The 24,702-nt window shown below is 37.1% G+C and overlaps 1 protein-coding gene across 1 annotated transcript; it reads right to left on the reverse strand.

Annotated features, from left to right (window-relative positions):
• Window positions 1–15,278: 15,278 nt before the first annotated feature.
• Window positions 15,279–15,755, reverse strand: LOC145112701 (uncharacterized). Its single transcript, XM_079048837.1, has one exon. The coding sequence runs from the start codon at window positions 15,753–15,755 to the stop codon at window positions 15,279–15,281; it is 477 nt and encodes a 158-aa protein (XP_078904963.1).
• Window positions 15,756–24,702: the final 8,947 nt, after the last annotated feature.

Consider the following 24,702-nt stretch of genomic DNA (forward strand, 5'->3'; position numbering starts at 1 on the left):
TTAGCTTATTGCGGTGAGAATAAGCAATAAGCAATAAGCATCTTAAGTGTTTGGCAAACAAAACAGTTTATATGAGTAAAATGACCAATAAACAATAAGCAATAATCATTCCCCCCCTTGCTTATTAAAATCAACTTATTTAGCTTATTTCTACCGCAATAAGCTGATTTTAAAGACTTCTATCCAAACACTTAAATTTGCTTATTGCGGTGGGATTAAGCAATAAGCAATAAGCAGCCTATTTTTTCCCTATCCAAACACCCCCTAATTAACCACACGTATCATGCAATTGATGCTGCTAAAAAATTCACAACGTAGATGTTGGCTTAAAAGTAGTTATAATTCCATAAATTCATGATAAAGCATTACCTTTTAAAGCTAAAAATATTTGGCTAAAAGGTGTATCATATCTCATGTAAAAACTGAAAATTAAATTACACTCAATACATCTGAAAGATTGGGAAATCCCAAGAATGCATTAGTATAATCAAGATATTGCTATTAAAAAAAGGTACAACCGAAGATATCATGTCTCTATTATTTTTTGTAAAATAGAAGTTGGGTACTCCAACAATTTATAAAATATTAAAAAGACTTAGAAAAAAAAAACTAGATAAAAGAACCAAAAAAGGCTACAACAAAATTACATCAAGTTCAAACAAGCCAAAATCGGATTGGAACAACAGGTGGTCCATGTAAGACTCAAAAATCCCAACCTAATATTATTTAAGGGTTAAATGTTGTTAGTGATCCATAATTGACATCTCACGTTGTTCTTTTGGCTAGAACGGGTTGGCGTTGACCGTTCAGGTACTACAGTCCACTACTACAAAATGTCACATAGAACTCGCTATATATAAGACCCGACTTTTGGGAAAACCGAGATATATTATGAAAAAATGGGGACTTATAAAGGTAAAAGTTGTATGACCTGGTTTAAAGTAAGGAACCGGGTTACATGGCTTTAGGGTAAAAGTCGTATGAATCGGTTTAAAGTAAAGATCTGGTTTAAAGTAAACAACCCGATCTCTAATGATACAACCGGATCTTTTAGTTGTTCAGCCAGTTTTGCTAATGCAAGTGTCTTTGATGGTTTTAGGGTGTGCATTTAAGAGTGATATAAGACCTATTTGTCAACAACCAGGTTTTTTACATTTAATTCATCTCCACTTAATGATCATCCTTTATCTCGGTGAGAAATGTTCATTTATATTCCAATTAGTCAATTTTGATACTTATATTTTGTTGTTTTTTTATACTAAGTTTTTTTTTATCATGTAGAACACAATAAGTAATCAGTCAGCAGTGATGCTTATACCTAAATATTCTTGCACATATCACACAATAAACTTATAGAAAAGACCATACCATTTCATGAACAAACAACATATCCATGTCTCATAACACAAATCTAATGTATGAACGTTGGAGATGTTTATGCATTCTACTGCCTCCCAAAATATGAACACACAATACCAAACAGTTAGAGCAACTGGTCTCATCAAAGGCGACTTTCAGCCATAATTTACATCTATGGAGTTCCATCACTATTATGTACTATATGGGTCCCATCATAAAGTGAATTTTTCCCCATTTATATATCAATTTATACACTAAAATAGTCAGTCTACTCAAACAAAATACATAAAATATTCTCAAATTCGATTATGGTTACAGCATCCCTCTTCATAGTTCGAATTGTGAGATTTAGCAATTAGTCTGAACATTTGGGACTTATTGCTATAAGTTCTAAATTAGTTTAGACACACATGTGAGCTATCTAAGGAATGGTGTATGAGTTTGAGAAGCTTAGATATAGATTTATCGAAGCGTCTCGTATCAGAAACTGAACTTTGGTAAAGAAAGTCAATGGGTATTGATTTCTAGAAGTCCAGCTGTTTTCTGAATACATGTCAAAGCTAGTGGAAGCATAAATGTTATGCTGGTAAGAAGTTAATCATCATGTTAGTGGGAGCATGATTATTATGATTTGCGAGTTAGCAATATTAATTATAGAAAACAAAAGTTTCACTTTGCAAAGTTGCATGGGTTGAAAAGTTGTTTTGCTATAATTAAGGGAGAGAGTATTATACTTCATTTCAAATCTAGAAGCTTAGATTGTGAGATTTTAGTCAAATTTAGTCAAATATATATGAATGTTATGTTGGAATGGTTCAACGTCAGGAAATTCTATATATGGAAAGGATAATTGCGTTCTCAAATTTTGGTTATGATTACGCCATCCCTCTTCATAATCAAAATTCTGAGAATATGGCAATTAAAAACATTATAGCAGAGGACTGATCTAGTATCAAGTCTTTATGTAAGACATTATGAATCGTTTCCCATACGCTTCGGGTATAGGATCGATTGCATATGCTATAATATCCGACCATTCTGATTTTCCAAATGCCTAGGGCATTAAGAGGGAAAAGGACCAGATCCGGATTTGACTAAATTAATTAAACAAATGTCAAAGGACGATCTGAGGTTCGCTAAGGATTTGTCGCTTGTGAGTAGTTGGAAGTATAGTATTGGATGGACCATATCGACATTATTATGAATAGATAAGATTCTATTTAGAATGAGTTGTCATATGGCAAATATGGAAATGTTTCCAAAAATGGGAGTTGGATATTGAGAATCTATGTCTAGATTAGAAACTTTTATGCAAGAAGGATGTTCAAAGGAATGTACTTTGAATGTGAGACTTCACTTCTATGGAATTGTCTTGCAACAATCTCCGATAGAGAACTTTCTAATTTCATTGGCCGAGTATTGGTGACTTTTGTGCTGTGACATTACGAAAGGATCGTTGCATAAAATGTTAGAATCTAACATATTATGATAGTGGCAAGAATTTGGCATTATTACACTTGTAATAAGGATTAGGAATTGTGAAATGAGCATCATTGGTAGTGTTTTTCAATTGATCTATTTCACAAAGTTAAGACCATAAGTAAACATAGTGTGCATGCTTGGGGCATGGGACAACTATTGATATAATTCAAGTGTTGAGTTGATTATCCGAAACATTATACAATGAATAATGAGTAATCAATATGGTGACTAAATAGAAGGTGTTTTATTTATACTCAAAAGTTTTGAGGCCATATAGGATTAAGTATTATTATTGTGTTTCACTTTGCATGTTTTGACTTCCAAAATAACTAGGTTATTCAAATCTCCACAGTCGATCATACGTTCAAAGTAGGTATGAAGCAAGACTGTCATGAATCCGTCTGTAGATTGTCTAAAGTGTTTAGACATAGCAAACGTTTGTTGCAGAGTTCATGAGTGCTCCTGTAATAAGATTAGAGTATTGGATTAAACCCACGCTCATCTAATCGCTTCATGGATTTTATCACGAGTGATTGATGAGACGATAATATTATATATTCTTGAAACCAAGACGTGTGAGTTGTTATTTACTGGTCGGTTGCACATTGATAATAAGTAAACGCACCAGTAACTTGGTGTTATAAGACTTATTGTTGTGTGTGATTTGATGAGTAAGTACAAGCGAGCATTTGAGTCGAGGTTTATCCGTTCCTTTTACCCAAAGTGCGATAAAAGCGATATTTGTGGGCCCCTCGATGATTTAGTGATGACACCCCAAAGTGCTTGGCCAAGCCGGGACTGATTTGATTTGTTCAGTTAGTCATGGTCGTCATAAATCGGAAATCGGGAAAGAACATATAGACAGAGAGAATGATTATAATCCATGTCTCAGTCTATACGATATCTAGAATGAAGGAATATATGATCCCTTATCTAAAGGACGCACTTCTGATAAGATCAGAGTTGACAGTGGCTTTTGAAAGCTACGATTGTTGATCAGGTTCTAAAGTCGTACCTGCAAAATAGTTATTAGAATTATCCAAGTGGGAGACTGTTGGATTAGTGTCTAAGTCCATAACTATTTTGGTATATACTTGACCCGATTATGAGCATGGTCCTTTTGGGTTGCCTTCACCATACCAACTGATAGGATGAATTAAGGAGAAAGAGGATTAATTACGATTTATTAATATGTTATGAGAATAATATATTAAAGGAGAAATCATATTGTTTAATTAATATTAGTCAAGAATTAATTAAGCATTAATTTTGTGGCTAAAATAGATTAGTTAAATAAAGGGGACTGATATTGTAATTATAAGATAGTTGCATGAATAGGCTAATCGACTCCATAGAGTGGAGTGGTCGAAATTTATAGGGAAGCCCATAAGATTTCGTCCATGGCTCTAAGGAAAGGAGTCCATGGGCTGCTTAGGGCCTAAGCATTCAAATTAGGGTTTCCTTGTTTGATAACCCTAATAGCCTAACTATATAAGGAACCCCTACGGCCCCAAAAACGTGGTGAAGTGATCCTTAAGGGTTCTTGGACGTTTTTGTGCCTCCTTCTTCTTCTCCTTGTTCATCTTATTGCTGGTGGTGTTTGTGACTCCATTAGAAGTGCAACATGTGAGGCACTAAGCTTTCAGAAGCCAATTGCAAGAAGGATTAAGATTGTTATTGCTACATAACAATCAAGGTAAGATCTAAACCCTTATTCATATGTTAATTTGATTATTGTATGCTAGATCTAGGGTTTATGAGCTTTGGATGATTATTGCATGTTCATTAGACAAACTAGATCCAAAGCTTTAGGGTTTGCATGTACACCATAGGATTGATGTAGTGCTCAAAACCCATCAGTGGTATCAGAGCCTAGGCTGTCTGTTTGATGTATTTGATGTTTTACATGATCATTCATTGCTGAAAGTCGAAAATTCTGCATTCTGGAGGCCTGACTCGCCGAGTCCACTAGGTGACTCGCCGAGTCCAGCCCTGACTCGACGAGTCAGAGGGTCAGAGAGAGGAATTTTCGGGGTTTTGACCTATTTTGCTGTGGGATAATTACCATAAACGTTTTTTGTTAATAAAATCCGAATTTTATCAATATTTGGTGATTATCCTTACCAAAATAAAAGATAATTGTCAAAATTAAGATAATTACTTTTTTTATTAGATAAAGATTAATTATTTGTAATTTTGATTTGAATTATCTTGTGAAAATTAAATTAGGTCAAATTTAGATAATTACCAATTATTTGATGAATTTAATTATTTGTAATTTGATCTAGAAGGTTTTGAAAAGTTCAAAATTTGCCCTCAAGTTTTGGAATTTAAATTTGTTTTATTAATAGTTTAATTTTGAAATATTTAAATTCTAAAACCCTAGTAATTTGAAAAGTTTCAAATGTGTACCTCTTGGTTTTGTAATTTAAAATTTAATTAATTTGCTTTAATTTTGAAATCTTAAATTTAGAACCTTGATGATTTGAATAGTTCAATTACACCCTTATGGTTTTATTGAGTTAATTAAAAGTTTAATTAAAAGAGAAAAATTAATAAAACCACCTAGTATTTTAAAAGTGTAAAATACACCCTCATACTATATATAAAATTAAAAGTCTAATATTATATATATATATATATATGAGTAAAAAGTCATTCTTACCGTTAGTAGGCCTCATTCACGAAGCTGGTCTATAAGGGGTGTTTAAGGAAGCGGTCTGTAAAATGACCGCCATTGGGTATCCACTCTTACCCACCGCACTCTTGACTAGTGGAGGGTCATTAGCCGAACGGGTAGGATAGGACACAACCTTCCATTAAAAGTATAATGAATACAAAGTAACTAAACACCTTTTATAAATTCCCAAATCTTAGTTACTTTAGGAAAAATGTGAATTTGGTGCTAATCCATGAAATTACACTTTGTACCCTTGCCGAGACGTTAGTGGTTAACCGGCACACTAATTTGGGATTGGCATTGGTAGTGAAGGGTAACTCGATGTTTGTCATAGATCAATGAAGCATGTGTGGCTAACCGACACATTGATTAGGTGATGGTAACATGAGGGTACCAAGTATATTTGCATGGTTATTCACACCTTGTTTGTGATCCTCGACATCCCAGTCACAAACTTAAAGGGCATAATCGAGATTAAACATCCATTGATAAGTTCAATGAATCTCAAAAGATCTAGGAGTTTCAATTCATTTAAAACTTAAATTTCCTATTCGTTTTTCACGGTGGAAATTGGTAAATCGTCATTTACCTACCTTCAAATATTCTGCAACTAGATTACGGCATCCCTTTTCTAGGTTGTAGAGTATTGTGTTGGATCCTAGCCTTGATGTTTCATTTGGGTGTAACATTAAGGACTCAATCAACTAACTTGAATTTTCTCTAGTTTTGTAGATGTCTGATTCTAACTATGGTCTTCCCAAATCCTTTGGAACAAGCTTTCCACATGAAGATGATACTCCACGATTCGATCGAGGAACACGAGATCATTCTTCACTTCCTCCACCTCCTCCTATTATTCTCCCTGACCCACAAGTTCGAAGGCTTGAAAAGTTCAAGCTCACTCAATCCCTTTTGGCAAGTAAACACGAAAATGAAAAGTCTGTGTGTGCACAAGTCTTGGAGATGAAGTCACACATTGATAGGTAGGGTATGCTAGGTGTTGTTGTCTCCAAGGAGCTGGCTGTTGACTGGGTTCTTCAGTCGCTTCCTGACTCATATAGTGCGTTCGTTAGAGAGTACTATGCGATGGACCACGATGTGACCCTCATTGATCTCACCTATTTGCTTATTGTTGCTGAATCAGAAATGATTTGGCGCAATGGTCAAGCAAATTTGTCTGGTGGATCAACGTCCCAAGCTTCCATGGACATCGAAAATGGCAACATTGGAAATCCAGATAAGGCTAAATCTAAGATTGTTCCATGTGCTATTCCAAAAGATTCCACTTGCTTCTACTGCCAAAAGAAGTGACATTGGTTACGAAGCTGCCCTGACTACCTGAGAGATCAAAGAGATGAGTTTCATGAAAATGATTGTGAGAAAACGCTTTCACTAAGAGAGATTTTAAGATAGCAATTGTGGAAATTATATTCTCAAATTCGATTATGATTACGACATTCTCCTTCATAGTTCGAATTGTGAGATTTGGCAATTAGTCTGAACATTTGGGACTTATTGCTATAAGTTCTGAATTAGTTTAGACACACATGTGAGCTATCTAAGGAATGGTGTATGAGTTTGAGAAGCTTAGATATAGATTTATCGAAGCGTCTCGTATCAGAAACTGAACTTTGGTAAAGAAAGTCAATGGGTATTGATTTCTAGAAGTCCAACTGTTTTCTGAATACATGTCAAAGCTAGTGGGAGCATAAATGTTATGCTGGTAAGAAGTTAATCATCATGTTAGTGGGAGCATGATTATTATGATTTGCGAGTTAGCAATATTAATTATAGAAAACAAAAGTTTCACTTTGCAAAGTTGCATGGGTTGAAAAGTTGTTTTGCTATAATTAAGGGAGAGAGTATTATACTTCATTTCAAATCTAAAAGCTTAGATTGTGAGACTTTAGTCAAATTTAGTCAAATATATATGAATGTTATGTTGGAATGGTTCAACGTCAGGAAATTCTATATATGGAAAGGATAATTGCGTTCTTAAATTTTGGTTATGATTACGCCATCCCTCTTCATAATCAAAATTCTGAGAACATGGCAACTAAAAACATTATAGCAAATGACTGATCTAGTATCACGTCTTTATGTCAGACATTATGAATCGTGTCCCATACGCTTCGGGTATAGGATCGATTGCATATGCTATAATATCCGACCATTCTGATTTTCCAAATGCCTAGGGCATTAAGAGGGAAAAGGACCAGATCCGGATTTGACTAAATTAATTAAACAAATGTCAAAGGACGATCTGAGGTTCGCTAAGGATTTGTCGCTTGTGAGTAGTTGGAAGTATAGTATTGGATGGACCATATCGACATTATTATGAATAGATAAGATTATATTTAGAATGAGTTGTCATATGGCAAATATGGAAATGTTTCCAAAAATGGGAGTTGGATATTGAGAATCTATGTCTAGATTCGAAACTTTTATGCAAGAAGGATGTTCAAAGGAATGTACTTTGAATGTGAGACTTCACTTCTATGGAATTGTCTTGCAACAATCTCCGATAGAGAACTTTCTAATTTCATTGGCCGAGTATTGGTGACTTTTGTGCTGTGACATTACGAAAGGATCGTTGCAGAAAATGTTAGAATCTAACATATTATGATAGTGGCAAGAATTTGGCATTCTTACACTTGTAATAAGGATTAGGAATTGTGAAATGAGCATCATTGGTAGTGTTTTTCAATTGATCTATTTCACAAAGTTAAGACCATAAGTAAACATAGTGTGCATGCTTGGGGCATGGGACAACTATTGATATAATTCAAGTGTTGAGTTGATTATCCGAAACATTATACAATGAATAATGAGTAATCAATATGGTGACTAAATAGAAGGTGTTTTATTTATACTCAAAAGTTTTGAGGCCATATAGGATTAAGTATTATTATTGTGTTTCACTTTGCATGTTTTAACTTCCAAAATAACTAGGTTATTCAAATCTCCACATTCGATCATACGTTCAAAGTAGGTATGAAGCAAGATTGTCATGAATCCGTCTGTAGATTGTCTAAACTGTTTAGACATAGCAAAAGTTTGATGCAGAGTTCATGAGTGCTCCTGTAATAAGATTAGAGTATTGGATTAAACCCACGCTCATCTAATCGCTTCATGGATTTTATCACGAGTGATTGATGAGACGATAATATTGTATATTCTTGAAACCTAGACGTGTGAGTTGTTATTTACTGGTCGGTTGCACATTGATAATAAGTAAACGCACCAGTAACTTGGTGTTATAAGACTTATTGTTGTGTGTGATTTGATGAGTAAGTACAAGCGAGCATTTGAGTCGAGGTTTATCCGTTCCTTTTACCCAAAGTGCGATAAAAGCGATATTTGTGGGCCCCTCGATGATTTAGTGATGACACCCCAAAGTACTTGGCCAAGCCGGGACTGATTTGATTTATTCAGTTAGTCATGGTCGTCAAAAATCGGAAATCGGGAAAGAACATATAGACAGAGAGAATGATTATAATCCATGTCTCAGTCTATACGATATCTAGAATGAAGGAATATATGATCCCTTATCTAAAGGACGCACTTCTGATAAGATCAGAGTTGACAGTGGCTTTTGAAAGCTACGATTACTGATCAGGTTCTGAAGTCGTACCTGCAAAATAGTTATTAGAATTATCCAAGTGGGAGACTGTTGGATTAGTGTCTATGTCCATAACTATTTTGGTATATACTTGACCCGATTATGAGCATGGTCCTTTTGGGTTGCCTTCACCATACCAACTGATAGGATGAATTAAGGAGAAAGAGGATTAATTACGATTTATTAATATATTATGAGAATAATATATTAAAGGAGAAATCATATTGTTTAATTAATATTAGTCAAGAATTAATTAAGCATTAATTTTGTGGCTAAAATAGATTAATTAAATAAAGGGGACTGATATTGTAATTATAAGATAGTTGCATGAATGGGCTAATGGACTCCATAGAGTGGAGTGGACGAAATTTATGGGGAAGCCCATAAGATTTCGTCCATGGCTTTAAGGAAAGGAGTCCATGGGCTGCTTAGGGCCTAAGCAGTCAAATTAGGGTTTACTTGTTTGATAACCCTAATAGCCTAACTATATAAGGAACCCCTAAGGCCCCAAAAACATGGTGAAGTGATCCCTAAGGGTTCTTGGACGTTTTTGTGCCTCCTTCTTCTTCTCCTTGTTCATATTGTTGCTAGTGGTGTTTGTGACTCCATTAGAGGTGCAACATGTGAGGCACTAAGCTTTCAGAAGCCAATTACAAGAAGGATTAAGATTGTTATTGCTACATAACAATCAAGGTAAGATCTAAACCCTTATTCATATGTTAATTTGATTATTGTATGCTAGATCTAGGGTTTATGAGCTTTGGATGATTATTGCATGTTCATTAGACAAACTAGATCCAAAGCTTTAGGGTTTGCATGTACACCATAGGATTGATGTAGTGCTCAAAACCCATCAGATATTACTATAAGAAAACTTAAATAGCAATGAACTTATCATGACTCTCTTAGTTATAGTTAGTTAACTATTATTTAGTTAGTTAGCTTGAGTTAGTTGCTTGTTAGCCAGATCACATGTCTCTCACGTGATTTTTGTTAGTCGGTTATATTAGTTAGAGGCTTCTCTTTCTTCTGTATATATTTTATAATAGTTCCGTAGTTGTAGTTAATTGATCCAATAAAGAAATGAATATCAAATCATTTCTCTCATTTTCTTTGTTTAATTCTTCACTTTCAGACATGGTATCAGAGCCATTCTGATTGATTTTCAATCAAATTCTCATCATTTTTTTTCATATTCTATTCTTCATTTGTGGTTTCTTTCATCTTCATTCTCATCAATGGCTTCATAAACACCTCAATCAACTTAAAATTCTATTCAGGAGTCCTTGGATCCACTTTATCTTCATCCTCTGATCATCCAGACATGTTGCTCGTTTCTAAGCAATTCGATGGATCAAGTTTTGGCCCATGGAAGAAAGCTACCACGATCACTTTATCTGCCAAGAACAAATTCGGATTCGCGAATGGAAAGGTCATCAAACCATATTTTGATCATAATACCTTCGATCTATGACAGCGATGCAATGATATGGTCATGTCATGGATTTTGAATGTTTTATCTAGCAAAATTGTTGAATCTGTGTTATATTCATCCATGGATGAAGACATTTGGAAAGATCTGGATGATATATTCAGTCAATCAAATGGTGCAAAGCTATATCAACTCAACAAAGAAATATCTGATTTGTCTCAAGGATCTAATGATCTTGCCACTTATTTCACTAAATTGAAGAAGAATTGGGACGAATTAAATTCCTTGTCAACAGTTCCAATTGCATATGTAATGCTGCTCAACGAATGCAAGAACTTCAACAAAATCAAAGGCTTATCAATTTTCTTATCAGACTTAATGGAGATTACAACTCTGTTAGACGTAATATTCTCTTGATGAAGCCACTCCGCACTATTGCTCAAGCTTATGCTCTTCTCATACAAGATGAAAAAGAAAGAGATGCACAAACACCTTCTAACTTCATATCTGAATCGGATTCCTTAAATGTTTCTATCAAATCTGGATCTGGAGGAAACAATTATAAGGAAATTATGAAAATAAAAGGAATCAATACTGTTCTTTCTACAAGAAATCTTGACATACAGCAAACAAATGTTACAGATTAGTTGGATTCCCAAAAGACTTCAAATTCACCAAGAACAGACCTGCCAATGTAAATGTTTCAACTCTTTCTGTTTTTCAAAATAATAATGAGGATGAATCAAAGGAAGCTATCTCTCCAACTTTGAGTTTAGACAAATATCATTCTGTGAATGACTTGACCAAAGATCAATATCATCAATTGTGTTCTTTGTTAAGCAAACTCAATGACAATAATGGCAGTAACAATCATCAACAACAAATGAATCAGAATTCTAACAATCAAGCCTCTGTCAATTTTGTTGGTAACACTCTCTTATCTCAACAAGATTATATAATTCTATGAATCTTGATGATCTTATTGATATGAGGAGCCCTCTATATATACAGTAGGAATAGGATAGATTACAAGGATATACAAGGACTTATTCTAGGAAATGGCTAATCACTATCAAATTACAATGAATACAATAAATACAAATATATATATATATATATATATATATATATATATATATATATATATATATATGGAGATATGTTCTACTAATAGTCCTCCGCAGTCGAAACAGTAGCTGGTCTGATGGAGAGACTGGATCGGAAGCGAGTGAAAAGTTGACGAGGTAATCCCTTTGTGAAGATATCAGCATATTGGTAATCTGGCGAAACATGGAGAACTCGAAGAGAACCCATACGTACTTTTTTTCGGACAAAGTGAATATCAATTTCAACATGTTTCATGCGTTGGTGTTGTACGGGGTTTTGTGTGAGATAAACGGCTGAGATATTATCACAATAAATAATTGTGGTTTGGCATACTGGAAGGTATAACTCGAGAAGCAAGTTGTGAAGCCAAGTTGTTTCAGCTGCAGTGTTTGCGACCCCTTTGTATTCTGCCTCAACACTAGAACGAGAGATTGTGGGTTGACGTTTAGATGACCAGGAGACCAGGTTATCACCAAGGAAGACACAGTATACAGAAGTGGAGCATTGGGAATCTGGGCACCCCCCCCCCCCAATCGGCATCAGAATATACTGTAAGTTTGGCAGATTTACAAGGAGTGATGTGTAGACCGTGGTTGATGGTTCCTTTGAGATACTGTAGAATGCGTTTGAGAAAATTGAAGTGTGGTTCATGTGGATTATGCATGAAGAGACACACTTGTTGGACTGCATATGCAATATTTGGTCGTATAAAGTGAGATATTGGAGAGCACCAGCTAAGCTGCGGTAGAGAGAGGGGCCGAACATTGGTTGGCCAGCAGTGAAGCTAAGCTTGGAGCCCGTGTCAACAGGAGTGGCACTTCGTTTGCATTTTTTTCATGTTGGCACGGGTTAAGATTTCATTGATGTATTGAGCTTGAGAGAGAAATATACCACCATTTTGATGTTGAGCTTGGATGCCGAGAAAGTGATGAAGTTGGTCGAGGTCAGTCATAGCGAATTCTTTAGACAATAGATCAACAAAGCGCCGAAGAAAGGATTCACTTTAGGCAGTGAGGACGATGTCATCTACATATAGTAAAAGATATGTAATTTGGTGTCCATGCTTGTAGACAAAGAAGGAGTTGTCGTTGGTGGTACTTTTAAATCTGCATGTTTGGATGAATGTTGCAAAACTTTGGTACCAAGCTCGTGGGGCCTGTTTGAGGCCGTATAATGATTTCCGTAAGCGGCAAACCTGTGTTGGGTTTTTGGTATCGACAAACAGGGGTGGCTGGAACATATAGATTGTTTCATTTAATTCCCCATGTAGGAAGGAATTCTTTACATCCAGTTGGTGAATAGGACAAGATCGTGACACAGTAAGGCTCAGAACGGTTCATATCGCCGTGGGTTTTACCACAGGACTAAAGGTCTCACCACAGTCGACGCCTACTTGTTGGCTTTTTCCATTAATGAATAGGCGTGCTTTGTATCTTTCAAGAGTCCCATTGGCATGAAATTTGTGCCGAAATAGCCACATACATCGTATAACATGAGCATCGTTTGGTCGGGGCACTAGATACCATGTGTGATTATCTATTAAAGCCTTGTATCCGTTGGTCATAGCTGAGTGCCAGTTAGGATCAGATATTGCCATGTTGTAGGATTTGGGTAAGGGTGAAATGGTTGGGTCAGTAGAAGTGGTGTGAAGGTTGAATGGGGTTTTAGGTTTTGTGATTCCGGCTTTGGAGCGTATGGTCATGGTGTGGGTTAAGGTAGGGGAGGGAGTTTGATGGGTGATGTGGTGATGTGGTGGCCATTTGGAATATGTGGTAGGGAAGGATGTGGCGTTTGTTGTGGATGGATGTGTGTGAGATATGGGATTCACGGGGGTCGTTTCAGGTGGATGATTGTCGGGTGGAGGAGTGGTTGTTGGATGTTCAGTATCGGGGCTGGGGTTGGGGTTGTGTGAAGGTGGAGGGGTATGTGGAAGAGGAGATTGAGGATTTTGAAATATAATGGGTGAAGGATCGATGTCTAGGAAGGAATAGTTTGGTTGTGGGTTTGGAGTAGAGAAAAGGAATGATGTTTCATCAAATGTGACGTGACGAGAGAGGAGGATCTTGCCGGTGGATAAGTCAAGGCATCGATAACCCCGATAGTTGGTCGGGTATCCAAGGAAAACACGGGCGGTGGATTTTGGGAAGAGTTTATATGGGCGGGTGGCAGTGAGGCTGGGGTAGCACGCACAACCGAAGACCCGTAGGTGGTCATAGGTAGGGTGTTTTTGGTAGAGCGCGGAAGTTGGAGTGTGGAAGTTTAGTACTTTGGTGGGTAAGATGTTGTGAAGGTAGGTAGTTGTATGGAGTGCATCAACCCATAATTTAGGTGGGAGGGAAGCATGGGTAAGAAGAGTGAGCATGAGTTCGTTGATGCGACGAATCATGTGTTCAGCCTTCCCATTTTGTTGGGAGGTGTGTGGGTAAGAGAAGAAGATATGAAGGCTGGTGGTTGAGGCAAATTGGTGGAAGTGGTGGTTGTCAAATTCACCTCCTTTGTCACACTGGAAAGTTTTTGTGGAATTGTGTTTGGATGAATTTGTGAAAGTGTTTGAATTTGTCATAGGTTTCAGATTTAAATTTTAAAGGAATGACCCATGTATAGTGTGTGTGGTCATCAATAATGAGAAGATAATATTTCTGGCCACTTTTGCTTGGTAAGGGAGATGTCCATAAGTCAGCATGAACTAGATCAAATGGTTCAAGTCTGGTTGATGTGGAGTCGGTGAATGGGAGTCTTTTGTGTTTGGCAAGTTGACATGAGTCACATACAAATGAATGATCAAGTTTATTGCAAGAAATAATTTTATTAGAACTAAGGAAGTCCATTACATGATGGCCAAGATGTCCGAGTCTGTTATGCCAAAACAAGAAATTAGAGGAAACAAAAAAAGATAAATTTGTTGGAGCGATGATTAGGTAAAGATCCACGGAGCTATTGTGCCTCGTCAATAGTTTCCCACTCTTGTAGTCCTTCACAGATAAACCATAAGGGTCAAATTCGACATATACGAGATTATTACGGGTGAATTTAAGAACGGAAACGAGATTTTTAATTATATCGGGTGTGTGTAAGATGTCTTTAATATGGATGGGTTTAGTGGGGTAGGGTAAGGTCGAATGACATGATCCTAATACCGGAACTCGATTTCCATTTCCAACAAAAACAGATTTAATAGATGACACAGAAGGGGTGGAAATTTTACATGCATTAGCCGTAAGGTGATTGGTTGCGCCTGTATCCATGTACCACTGATTGTCATTTGGCTCTAAGGTCATGGTGTTAAAAGTCGCTCCAAGTTCTGTTGGTTCAAGAGGATTGACATTAGTGAGATGAGCCTGCTGTGCATTGCTAGTCTGGTTATTAGGTTGGCGATTTTGTGGGCTGTTCCATGGAGAAGCCCACCCGGGCATAGTTGGATAGGGACAAGGAGGTGTAGTCCACCATGGGGCAGCAACCTAATAAGGTATTTGTGGGGGATTGGGCCATTGAGATCTGGGTGGATTAGGTTGAGATCCATGCCGATTGGAAGAAGAGGCATGCCGTTGATTTGAGGTTGGGTTGCCAGTTCGATTAGAAGAACGTCGTTGTGGTTGTCAACGATTGGAGGCGGAAGTATCACGTCGATTGGGAGGGGGATTTGAAGTCTTGTGGGTGACTGCAGCAGCGACATCGGCAGGGGATAGAGAATCTCGAGCATATTGACGTTGATGCTCAAGCTGAAGCATAGAGCACGCAGTCTCCCATGGGGGCAGAGTTTGATTGATATACACATCGACCGGTTCGTATTCAGTGGGAAGGCCTCGAAAAAGCTGAAGTACGAGGCGTTTTTCATTCAACGGACAATCAACATCATTGAGTTCATCAGAGAGCTCTTTTAATCTTTGACAATAATCTTCAAGAAAGGGCATCGCTCGAAGAGTCAAATTGTTGAATTCGTGTTCAAGAGCAGCAGCCCTAGAACCTTTGTTATTGAGAAAAATATTTTGTATTCTGGTCCAAGCCTCATAAGCAGTTGAATCCGATTCAAGAACACGGGTAAGGAGATCGTCAGAGAGAGTCCGTAGATCCATTGAAGAATAATGGCGTCAATCTCAGACCAGGATTCATAGTCTTGATCTGTTTTGGCTGGGGGTGCAGTTCCATCAATGTGGGAGAGAACCTTGTATCCACGAGCATGGAGTTTAAAGAGCTTAACCCAAGAGGAGTAGGTTACCTTCTTTCCATCAAGAGTTCTAACTTTGTTTTGAATTTTTGTAATAGTGTAAACGGGATGGATGGTTTTGGTGGGGGTAGGATCGGATTTGTCACCCATGGGGGAAGGGTAGTGACTTGCAGGGAGAAAAGGGTGGATAACACACAGTCGTAGCTGTTGCAGAAGGTTCAGAAAATGGTACTAAGCACTTAGCTCTGATACTATGTAATTCTATGAATCTTCATGATCTTATTGATATGAGGAGCCCTCTATATACACAGCAGGAATAGGAGAGATTACAGGGATATACAATAAGTTATTCTAGGAAATGGCTAACTACTATCAATTTACAATAAATACAATAAATACAAATATATATGGAGATATGTTCTATTTATATTCTAGTTATCCTAATAATTGTCATTGTCTTGAAACAACCTCAATGACATGGATAATTGATTTTAGTGCAAGTGACCATATGTGTTACAACAAATCTTTGTTGTTCAATGTTCAAAAACATCATTCTCCCTATCATATAACTCTTCCAAATAGACATCAAACCAAAGCATATGAAGTTGGAAGTATCAATCTGATTGATAATGTTGTTTACACAATGTTTTACATGTTTCTTTGTTTAAATCCAATCTATTATCCATAGCAAAACTTTGTAAACAATTAAAATCTTTAGTTGTTTTCACTGAAAGTTTTTGCTTCCTATTGTCGGGCCTTTCTCAATAGAGGCTACTAGTTCCTGGTAAACATCGAGCTGGTCTCTACTTCATTCATTCAAATCCAAGAACAACCCAAGGAATTGTTCTTTCTGTTACTTCAGACAATAGTTTTGATTCTTCTATATTGTTTTCAAATTCCATATGTAAATCATTCTCTTGTAGTACTAATGTTTCTATATGGCATAATAGACTTGGACATTTTCCCATGTACAAGTTAAAAATTCTTGGTTTGTTGAATAAATAGAATGACACTTTTGATAAATCTTATGATGTTTATTCTAGAGATAGACAACACAAACTTCCTTTCGGTCATAACATCATTCATTCCTCATCTCCTTTTGAACTCATACATATTGACACATAGGGTCCTTACAATAATCAATCATATTTCTTAACAATTGTTGATGATTTCTCAAGAATCACATGGACTCATTTGTTAAGCATAACGAGTAATGATTTTAGTATTCTAAAAGGCTTTATTCAAATGGTTGAAACTCAATATGGGACAAAGTTAAAGATGATCAGATCTGAAAATGAATTTGTGTTACGATCAAGTAATGAAGCAAAACTATTTATTCAACAAAAAGGGATCATCCATCAAACCAACTACAGTTTTACACTCCAACAAAATGGGGTGGTTGAAAGAAAAACAAAAACAATTGTTGGAAACTTCAAGATCTCTTTTACTTCAATCAAAGCTTCCTCATAAATTTTGGGGAGATTGTGTTCTCATTGCTACTTATCTCATCATTAGATTCATTTTAAAGATTGTCAACGAAAAACCCCTTTATTTCTTCTTACGGTAAAACAACCTTCATATAAACAATTCAAGACATTTGGTAGTTTACATTTTGCTAGTACTCCACAACACAACAGAGATAAGTTCCAACCAAGATCTGTCCCTTGTATTTTCATTGGGTACCCTTTTGGAAAGAAAGCATACAAAATTTATAAGCTTGATACACATAAGGTTTTCATATCAATGGATGTAATTTTTCATGAAGAGATATTTCCCTATCAACTCAAAAACAAAATTTCACCATCATTATTTCCAAATACCGAAAATACCCTTCAGGCTGAAGAGTCACATTCATCAAGTATACAACCTGATTCTTCAACACTAAATGATACTTCTATTGCCTCAAACATTCCAAATTCACAACCATTACGAAGAACAACAAGAACCATCACAACTCCCTCATATTTGCAGGATTATATCTGTAACATTGCTTCATGTGAAAATTCTTTTTCATGTTCTTCATTTTCCACATGTATGCACACGATAACTCAAACCATGTCACGCAAACTTATTTGTTTTAGCAATCTCTCTACAGCTAGCAAACAATTCATGTGCAACATGGACATAATCATTGAACCTTCCACTTATGAAGAAGCTGCATCTTTACCTGAATGGAAAGAGGCAATGGCAAAAGAATTTGGAGCTTTAGAGGATAATAACATTTGGAAAACTATGGATCTTCCCAAAGGCAAGAAACCCATTAATTGTAAATGGGTTTATAAAGTAAAATATAAAGTCAATGGGATGTAGAAAGATGCAAAGGAAGATTGGTTGATAAAGGGTTTACTCAAAAGGAAAGCGTTAATTATATTGAAAGTTTTTCTCCTGTTGTCAAAATGACAACAATTCAAGCTCTTATTGCTACAGTTGTCAAGAAATCATGGCCAATGTTTCAACTAGATGTCAACAATGTTTTTCTACTTGGTGACTTGGATGAATAAATTTACATGAAGCCACTTCCAGGACTTCAATTATCCATCCCAAATCAAGTGTACAAACTTTATAAATCATTATATGGATTGAAACAAGCATCGAGACATTGGTATGCAAAAGTATCTTCTGCCTTGAAGGAAAGAGGTTATCAACACTCCAAAAATGATTACTCTCTTTTTCACAAAAAAAAATGGGTTCATTTAAAACTTTTGTGGCAGTATAAGATTGGTGTTTTGAGTAATAATGGGAAGCATAAGATAGGTGTTTTGAGTAATAATGCTTATATTTCAGTGATTGTATTGTTCGTTTGTAAGTTTGTAACTTACAGGTCAACTATTAAAGGTTGCTCTCCTAAACAACTATGATCTCACTTGACCTTCTCGCCTATTGTCTACAATGTAAGGTTTTGAAATGACATTTATATACTAAAGAGAAGACCTTCTTCCATTTCTTACTTACTATGTGTTTTAATTTATATATATCGGTGTGGTTCAATTTTTTATGTGTATGTGTTTGTTTTGTTTCAGGTTGTGTTTCATCATGACATTGATTGTAGACAAAATAAATTCTAGAGCAAGCAAAGGTACAACTTATCATTTGTTCCCGATAAATATTTAGTTCAAGTTGTTACTTACAGGAACACCAATAAATATCAGTACATCGTTAAATATTGCATTAAGCTAAAAAAGGGAAAATGCAAGTAGCAACTTACTTATCTTATACTGTCACTAACCCCAGGAAAATATTTATTCAAAAACGTGTACGCCATAAACGACAACTTTTTTTTGTATTTAGCACACTACTTCCCTATTTTTGTTTTTATCAGAACAATGTAGATTTAGTGTTTTTTTTCATTTTCGATGCATATTGTTGAAACTTTTACCCAATCATATGGTTATCAATAATTTAGTCATAGTAAACAGGGTAAAAGTAACATGAATTTTTTTCATATACCAATTTAGGTTTGAGATCATATTTTATACCATCTTTTAATTCTTGGAATAAAGGTTTGTTCATTTCATGTTTTTTGGACCTATTTAGGTGCTTTTCTCTTGAATATTTATTTTCAGTAAAATGAAATTTTTTTATAAACTCTCTTATTACCGTAAGGATTTTTTTACGTGGTAGAAAATAAAACATGTGAAACTCTCATTTTCCTTCATTGAAATCGTTGTTTGATATTTTCCTTTCATTTTTGTGTTACATCTTTATAGTAAAAGAAACCTTCCTCGAAATTATTGTCTAACATTTCAGAGGTGGTCTATGCACAAATTTTAATGGATTTCATGGGGTGATTATGGACTTGGTTCAAGAGATTGTTGTGTTCCAGCCTCCAAAGTCTCCAAAGCTACAGTAGCCATCATTGTTGACAAAATGAAGCCTACGAGACAAGTTTTTCTTCCCACTCTATGATGAACACAATTAATGAATGCAACTACAATGGTGGCTGCCAAGACTATAAATAGAGACTTCATTCTTCAGTTGTATGCATCCCAAAAACACAGAGAAACAGATAGTATAACACTTAGAGTGAGAGTGTTAGTGAGAGGGTTGGTTTTTTGTAATAGTTGAGTGTGAGAGTTGCCCTCCTATTGTAATTCTATTTTCGTGTTTAATAGAAGAGTTTTCCAACCCCAACAACTGGTATCAGAGCCCCGTTTGGTGTCCAGGGAATTCTTTACAAATTTCTCTGTTTTTTCGTCAAATTTTTTTTGTCTCAAAATCCATTTTTGAGTACACCGTTGGAAAGGGCTTGTTTCAAGGATTCCGAAAATATATTTTTCGTAATTTTTTGACCACGGGAAGACCTCCAAAACGTCGGTCAAAGTTTGGTCAAAATCGCCGGAAAATATCGCCGGAAAAACCAGTCGCCGGAAAGCCTCGCCGGAGAAGAAGGAGTGACGTCATCATTGACCAGAGTTTCAGATATTTTCAGTTTAGCCCCTGAAGTTTCCGAAAATTTCAAACAGGTCCCTCTGTTTCTAAAACACTGAAGTTCGGTCCCTGTTTGTTCCGAAAGTAACCTGTTTGCTCCCTAGACTTCAGAAAAGTTTCAGAAAGGTCCCTGGTTGGTAGAAACGTTTCAGATTAGTCCCTGTAAGCTGCGAAAATTACAGTTTAGTCCCTATAATTCTGAAAAGTTACAAATTAATCCATAACTTTTCAAGAAAGTATATTTTGGCTCCGAAAAATTCTACCCCACCATTTTTGACACTTCCAAATCCAACCGAGAGCTCGGTTTTATCTAATTTTTCCTCTAAATATTTGTAAAATAAATTTGCAATATTTTCGATGGAATCTACAAGTACGACTACGATGGTTCGACTTACGCCCACAAATTACAACATGTGGAAGCCAAGGATGGAAGATTTGCTTAATCTGAAAGATTTAGCAGAGCCTATAGAAAAGCAAGGCGTCAAACCCAACACGAAGACAGACGAAGTTTGGACGAGAATAAACAGGAAAACGGTGGCACAAATTCGACAGTGGATCGACCACAGTGTTTTTCATCATGTCTCTCAAGAGACAGACGCGTACAAACTTTGGGAGAAGCTCGAGAATATATATCAGGCAAAGACGGCACGCAACAAGACCTTGCTGATGAGGCGCCTTGTAAACCACAAGTTACAAAGTGGTACGTCCATAACCGAGCATACGAGTCAGTTCTAGGATCTCGTAAACCAGCTCGGTGCTGCTGATTGGGTTCTCAAAGACGAGGAACAAGCCATATTGCTCTTGAGTTCTCTACCAGATAATTGGGAGACGCTTGTTGTGACTCTTAGCAATTTTGCCCCCGGTGGTAAAGTGACAATGGAGATGGTCACAGATGCCCTAATGAACGAAGAAGCCAGAAGGAAAGAAGCTGGTACAGACCAGTCTTTTGCCCTCGAGTCAGAAAACAAAGAAAGAGGCGGAGGCAGAACTGGAGGCCGAGGTCGAGGTAGAGGCAGAGGTAGACATGGTCAAAGTAGAGGAAGATCCCAAGATCGTGGGAAATCACGAGATCGAGGGAAATCGCGAGAGCGAGGTAAATCTTCAAATACATGGTTCGAAGGCTATTACAATCATTGTAATTATTATGGCCACAAAAGGAGTGATTGTCGAAGGTTCTTACGAGAGCAGCCCGAGACAAGCCAGAATCCAAGCAGAGAGAATGGTGAAACCATGGTCACCATAACACAAGACGTTGCCCTTGTTACATACGAGGAGGAAGCATGCCTACATGTTGAAACTCATGATGATGAGTGGGTGATTGATAGCGCTGCATCATATCATTCGACTCCAAATCGGGATTTATTCAGTACTTATAAACCCGGAGACCATGGTACCGTGAAGATGGGAAACACCAGTTTCTCAAGCATTGCTGGTATTGGTGATGTGCATTTAAAGACCAATGTTGGATGTACATTGGTGTTGAAAGATGTTCGGCATGTCCCAGAGCTGAGAATGAATCTTATCTCAGTTGGAGCTCTTGACGTCCAAGGATATGATAATCAATTCAAAAATGGCACCTGGAAGTTGTTGAAAGGTGTTATGGTTGTTGCAAGGGGAAAACTTGATGGTACTCTTTATAAAAGTCATGCAAAGTTGCTTCAACCAAGTCTTAATGTTGTTAAAGAAGAGACATCACCAAACTTGTGGCATAGAAGACTAGGCCACATGAGCGAGAAGGGATTGACGACTCTTGCAAAGAAGGAGTCCATTTCAATGGAAAAAGATGTTACCTTGGATCCTTGTAAATACTGTCTATTCGGGAAACAACACAGAGTTTCCTTTAGCTCCACAAGAAAGAACCGCTCTGAGTTGCTGAGCCTTGTCCACTCCGACGTATGTGGACCCATTGAAGTAGAATCTCTTGGTGGAAGCCGGTATTTTGTGACATTCATTGACGATGCGTCACGAAAGGTATGGGCATACTGTTTGAGAACGAAGGACCAAGTATTGGACCGCTTCAAAGCTTTTCATGCAATGGTGGAAAGACAAACAGGCAAGAAGCTAAAATGTCTCCGATCAGATAATGGAGGCGAATACTATTCCCGTGAGTTCTCTAAATACTGCACGGAACATGGTATCAGACATGAAAAGACTGTCCCACGAACCCCACAACACAATGGTGTAGCAGAACGGATGAATCGCACCATTGTTGAGAAAGTTCGATGCATGCTCAGCATGACTAAACTCCCAAAGCCATTCTGGGGTGAAGCTGTATTGACATCTTGCTATCTAATAAATAGGTCACCTTCCGCTCCATTGAATTTTGAAGTTCCGGAGAAGATATGGACGGGTAAAGACATATCATATTCTCACTTGAGAGTATTTGGGTGCAAAGCGTTTGCACATGTATCAAGTGAATTGCGGAAGAAATTGGACCTCAAATCCACTCCATGCATCTTTATTGGATATGGAGATGAAGAGTTCGGGTACAGGCTATGGGACCCAGAACTAAATAAGGTTATTCGAAGCAGAGATGTGGTTTTTTATGAAAACCAGTATTATGATTTCAAGGCACCGGTTAACAAGCAACAAAGCTCCAAAGTTTCAGATATAATATCTAAAAATAAAGATGATGTTTCCACTGAAGAAGTGGATGAAGAAGTCGATGATGCAGATCAAGAAGGTGTTGAGCAGGGGGAGCTTCCACCCCTGGATAATTCAGATCCACTGCCAGAAGTTGCAAACGAAGGAACTCAAGTTAGACGATCCGAACGAGTACGTGCTCCATCAACAAGATATCCGACTTCAAACTACATCCTTCTTACTAGTGAGGGGGAGCCAGAGAGTTTTCAAGAAGCTCAATCTCATATTGACAAAGCAAATTGGCAGAAGGCCATGGAAGAAGAAATGAATTCTTTGCAGAAGAATCAAACATATGAGTTGGTAAACCTCCCCAAAGGAAAGAAAGCCTAGAAAAACAAGTGGGTTTTCAAGTTGAAGAAAGACGGCAAGGGAAATACTATGAAGTATAAGGCGAGACTCGTTGTCAAAGGTTTCCAACAAAAAGAAGGAATCGACTTTGATGAAATTTTTTCGCCAGTTGTGAAGATGATGTCTATTCGAGTTGTACTCGGATTAGTTGCCAGTCTAGATCTTGAACTTGAGCAGATGGATGTGAAAACAGCCTTTCTCCATGGTGATTTGGATGAAGAAATATACATGGAGCAACCTGATGGCTTTAAAGTCCCAAAGAAAGAGCATCTCGTCTGTAAATTAAAGAAGAGCCTTTATGGTCTTAAGCAAGCCCCAAGGCAGTGGTACAAGAAGTTTGATTCATTTATGATGAATCATGAGTACAAGAGAACTGTTGCAGACCATTGTGTCTATCTGAAGAAGTTTCCAGATGGGAAATTTGTCATCCTTTTGCTCTACGTGGATGATATGTTGATAGTGGGCCAAGATGCAATGATGATCAACAACTTGAAGAAGGATTTGTCTAAGTTCTTTGATATGAAAGACTTAGGCCAAGCACAACAGATATTGGGCATGAAAATTATTCGTGATAGAAAATCAAGAAAATTGTTCTTATCACAGGAAGAGTATGTTGAACGTGTGATCAAAAGGTTCAACATGGAAAATGCCAAGCCCGTTGGTACGCCCTTGGCTAACCACTTCAAGTTGAGTAAGAAAAATTGTCCATCTTCTGAGAAAGAAAAAGAAGAGATGAAGGCAGTCCCCTATTCCTCAGCCGTAGGAAGTCTTATGTATGCAATGGTGTGTACAAGACCAGATATTGCTCATGATGTCGGTGTTGTGAGTAGATATCTAGCTAATCCGGGAAAACAACATTGGGAAGCAGTCAAATGGATACTTCGATACCTGAAGGGTAGTTCGAAACTATGTTTATGCTACGGGGGAGCAAAGCCAATCGTGGAAGGTTATACAGATGCCGATATGGCAGGAGATCTTGATAGTAGGAAATCTACATCAAGTTACATTTTTACTTTGGCAGGGGGAGCTATCTCGTGGCAATCCAAGTTACAGAAGTGTGTCGCACTGTCAACAACAGAAGCCGAGTATATTGCTGCCGTTGAAGCTGGGAAGGAGCTTATATGGATGAAACGGTTTCTTCAAGAATTAGGCTTTCCACAAGAAGAGTACATCATTCATTGCGATAGTCAGAGTGCTATGGACCTGAGTAAGAACTCGATGTACCATTCCCGTACAAAACATATTGATATACGTTATCACTGGCTTAGAGAAGCAATTGAGGGACGAGAATTGAAGTTGTTAAAGATCAACACCAATAACAATCCTGCAGACATGTTGACAAAGGTGGTGACACAAGAGAAACACAGACTATGTGCTGACATAGTTGGGATGAGGATTGTTGGACGGAGACTGGAGGGGGAGATTTGTTGTGTTCC

The sequence above is a fragment of the Lactuca virosa genome, chromosome 5 (assembly GCF_052849685.1).
Source record: "Lactuca virosa cultivar CGN04683 chromosome 5, Lactuca_virosa_CGN04683_v6, whole genome shotgun sequence".
Lineage (NCBI taxonomy): Eukaryota > Viridiplantae > Streptophyta > Magnoliopsida > Asterales > Asteraceae > Lactuca > Lactuca virosa.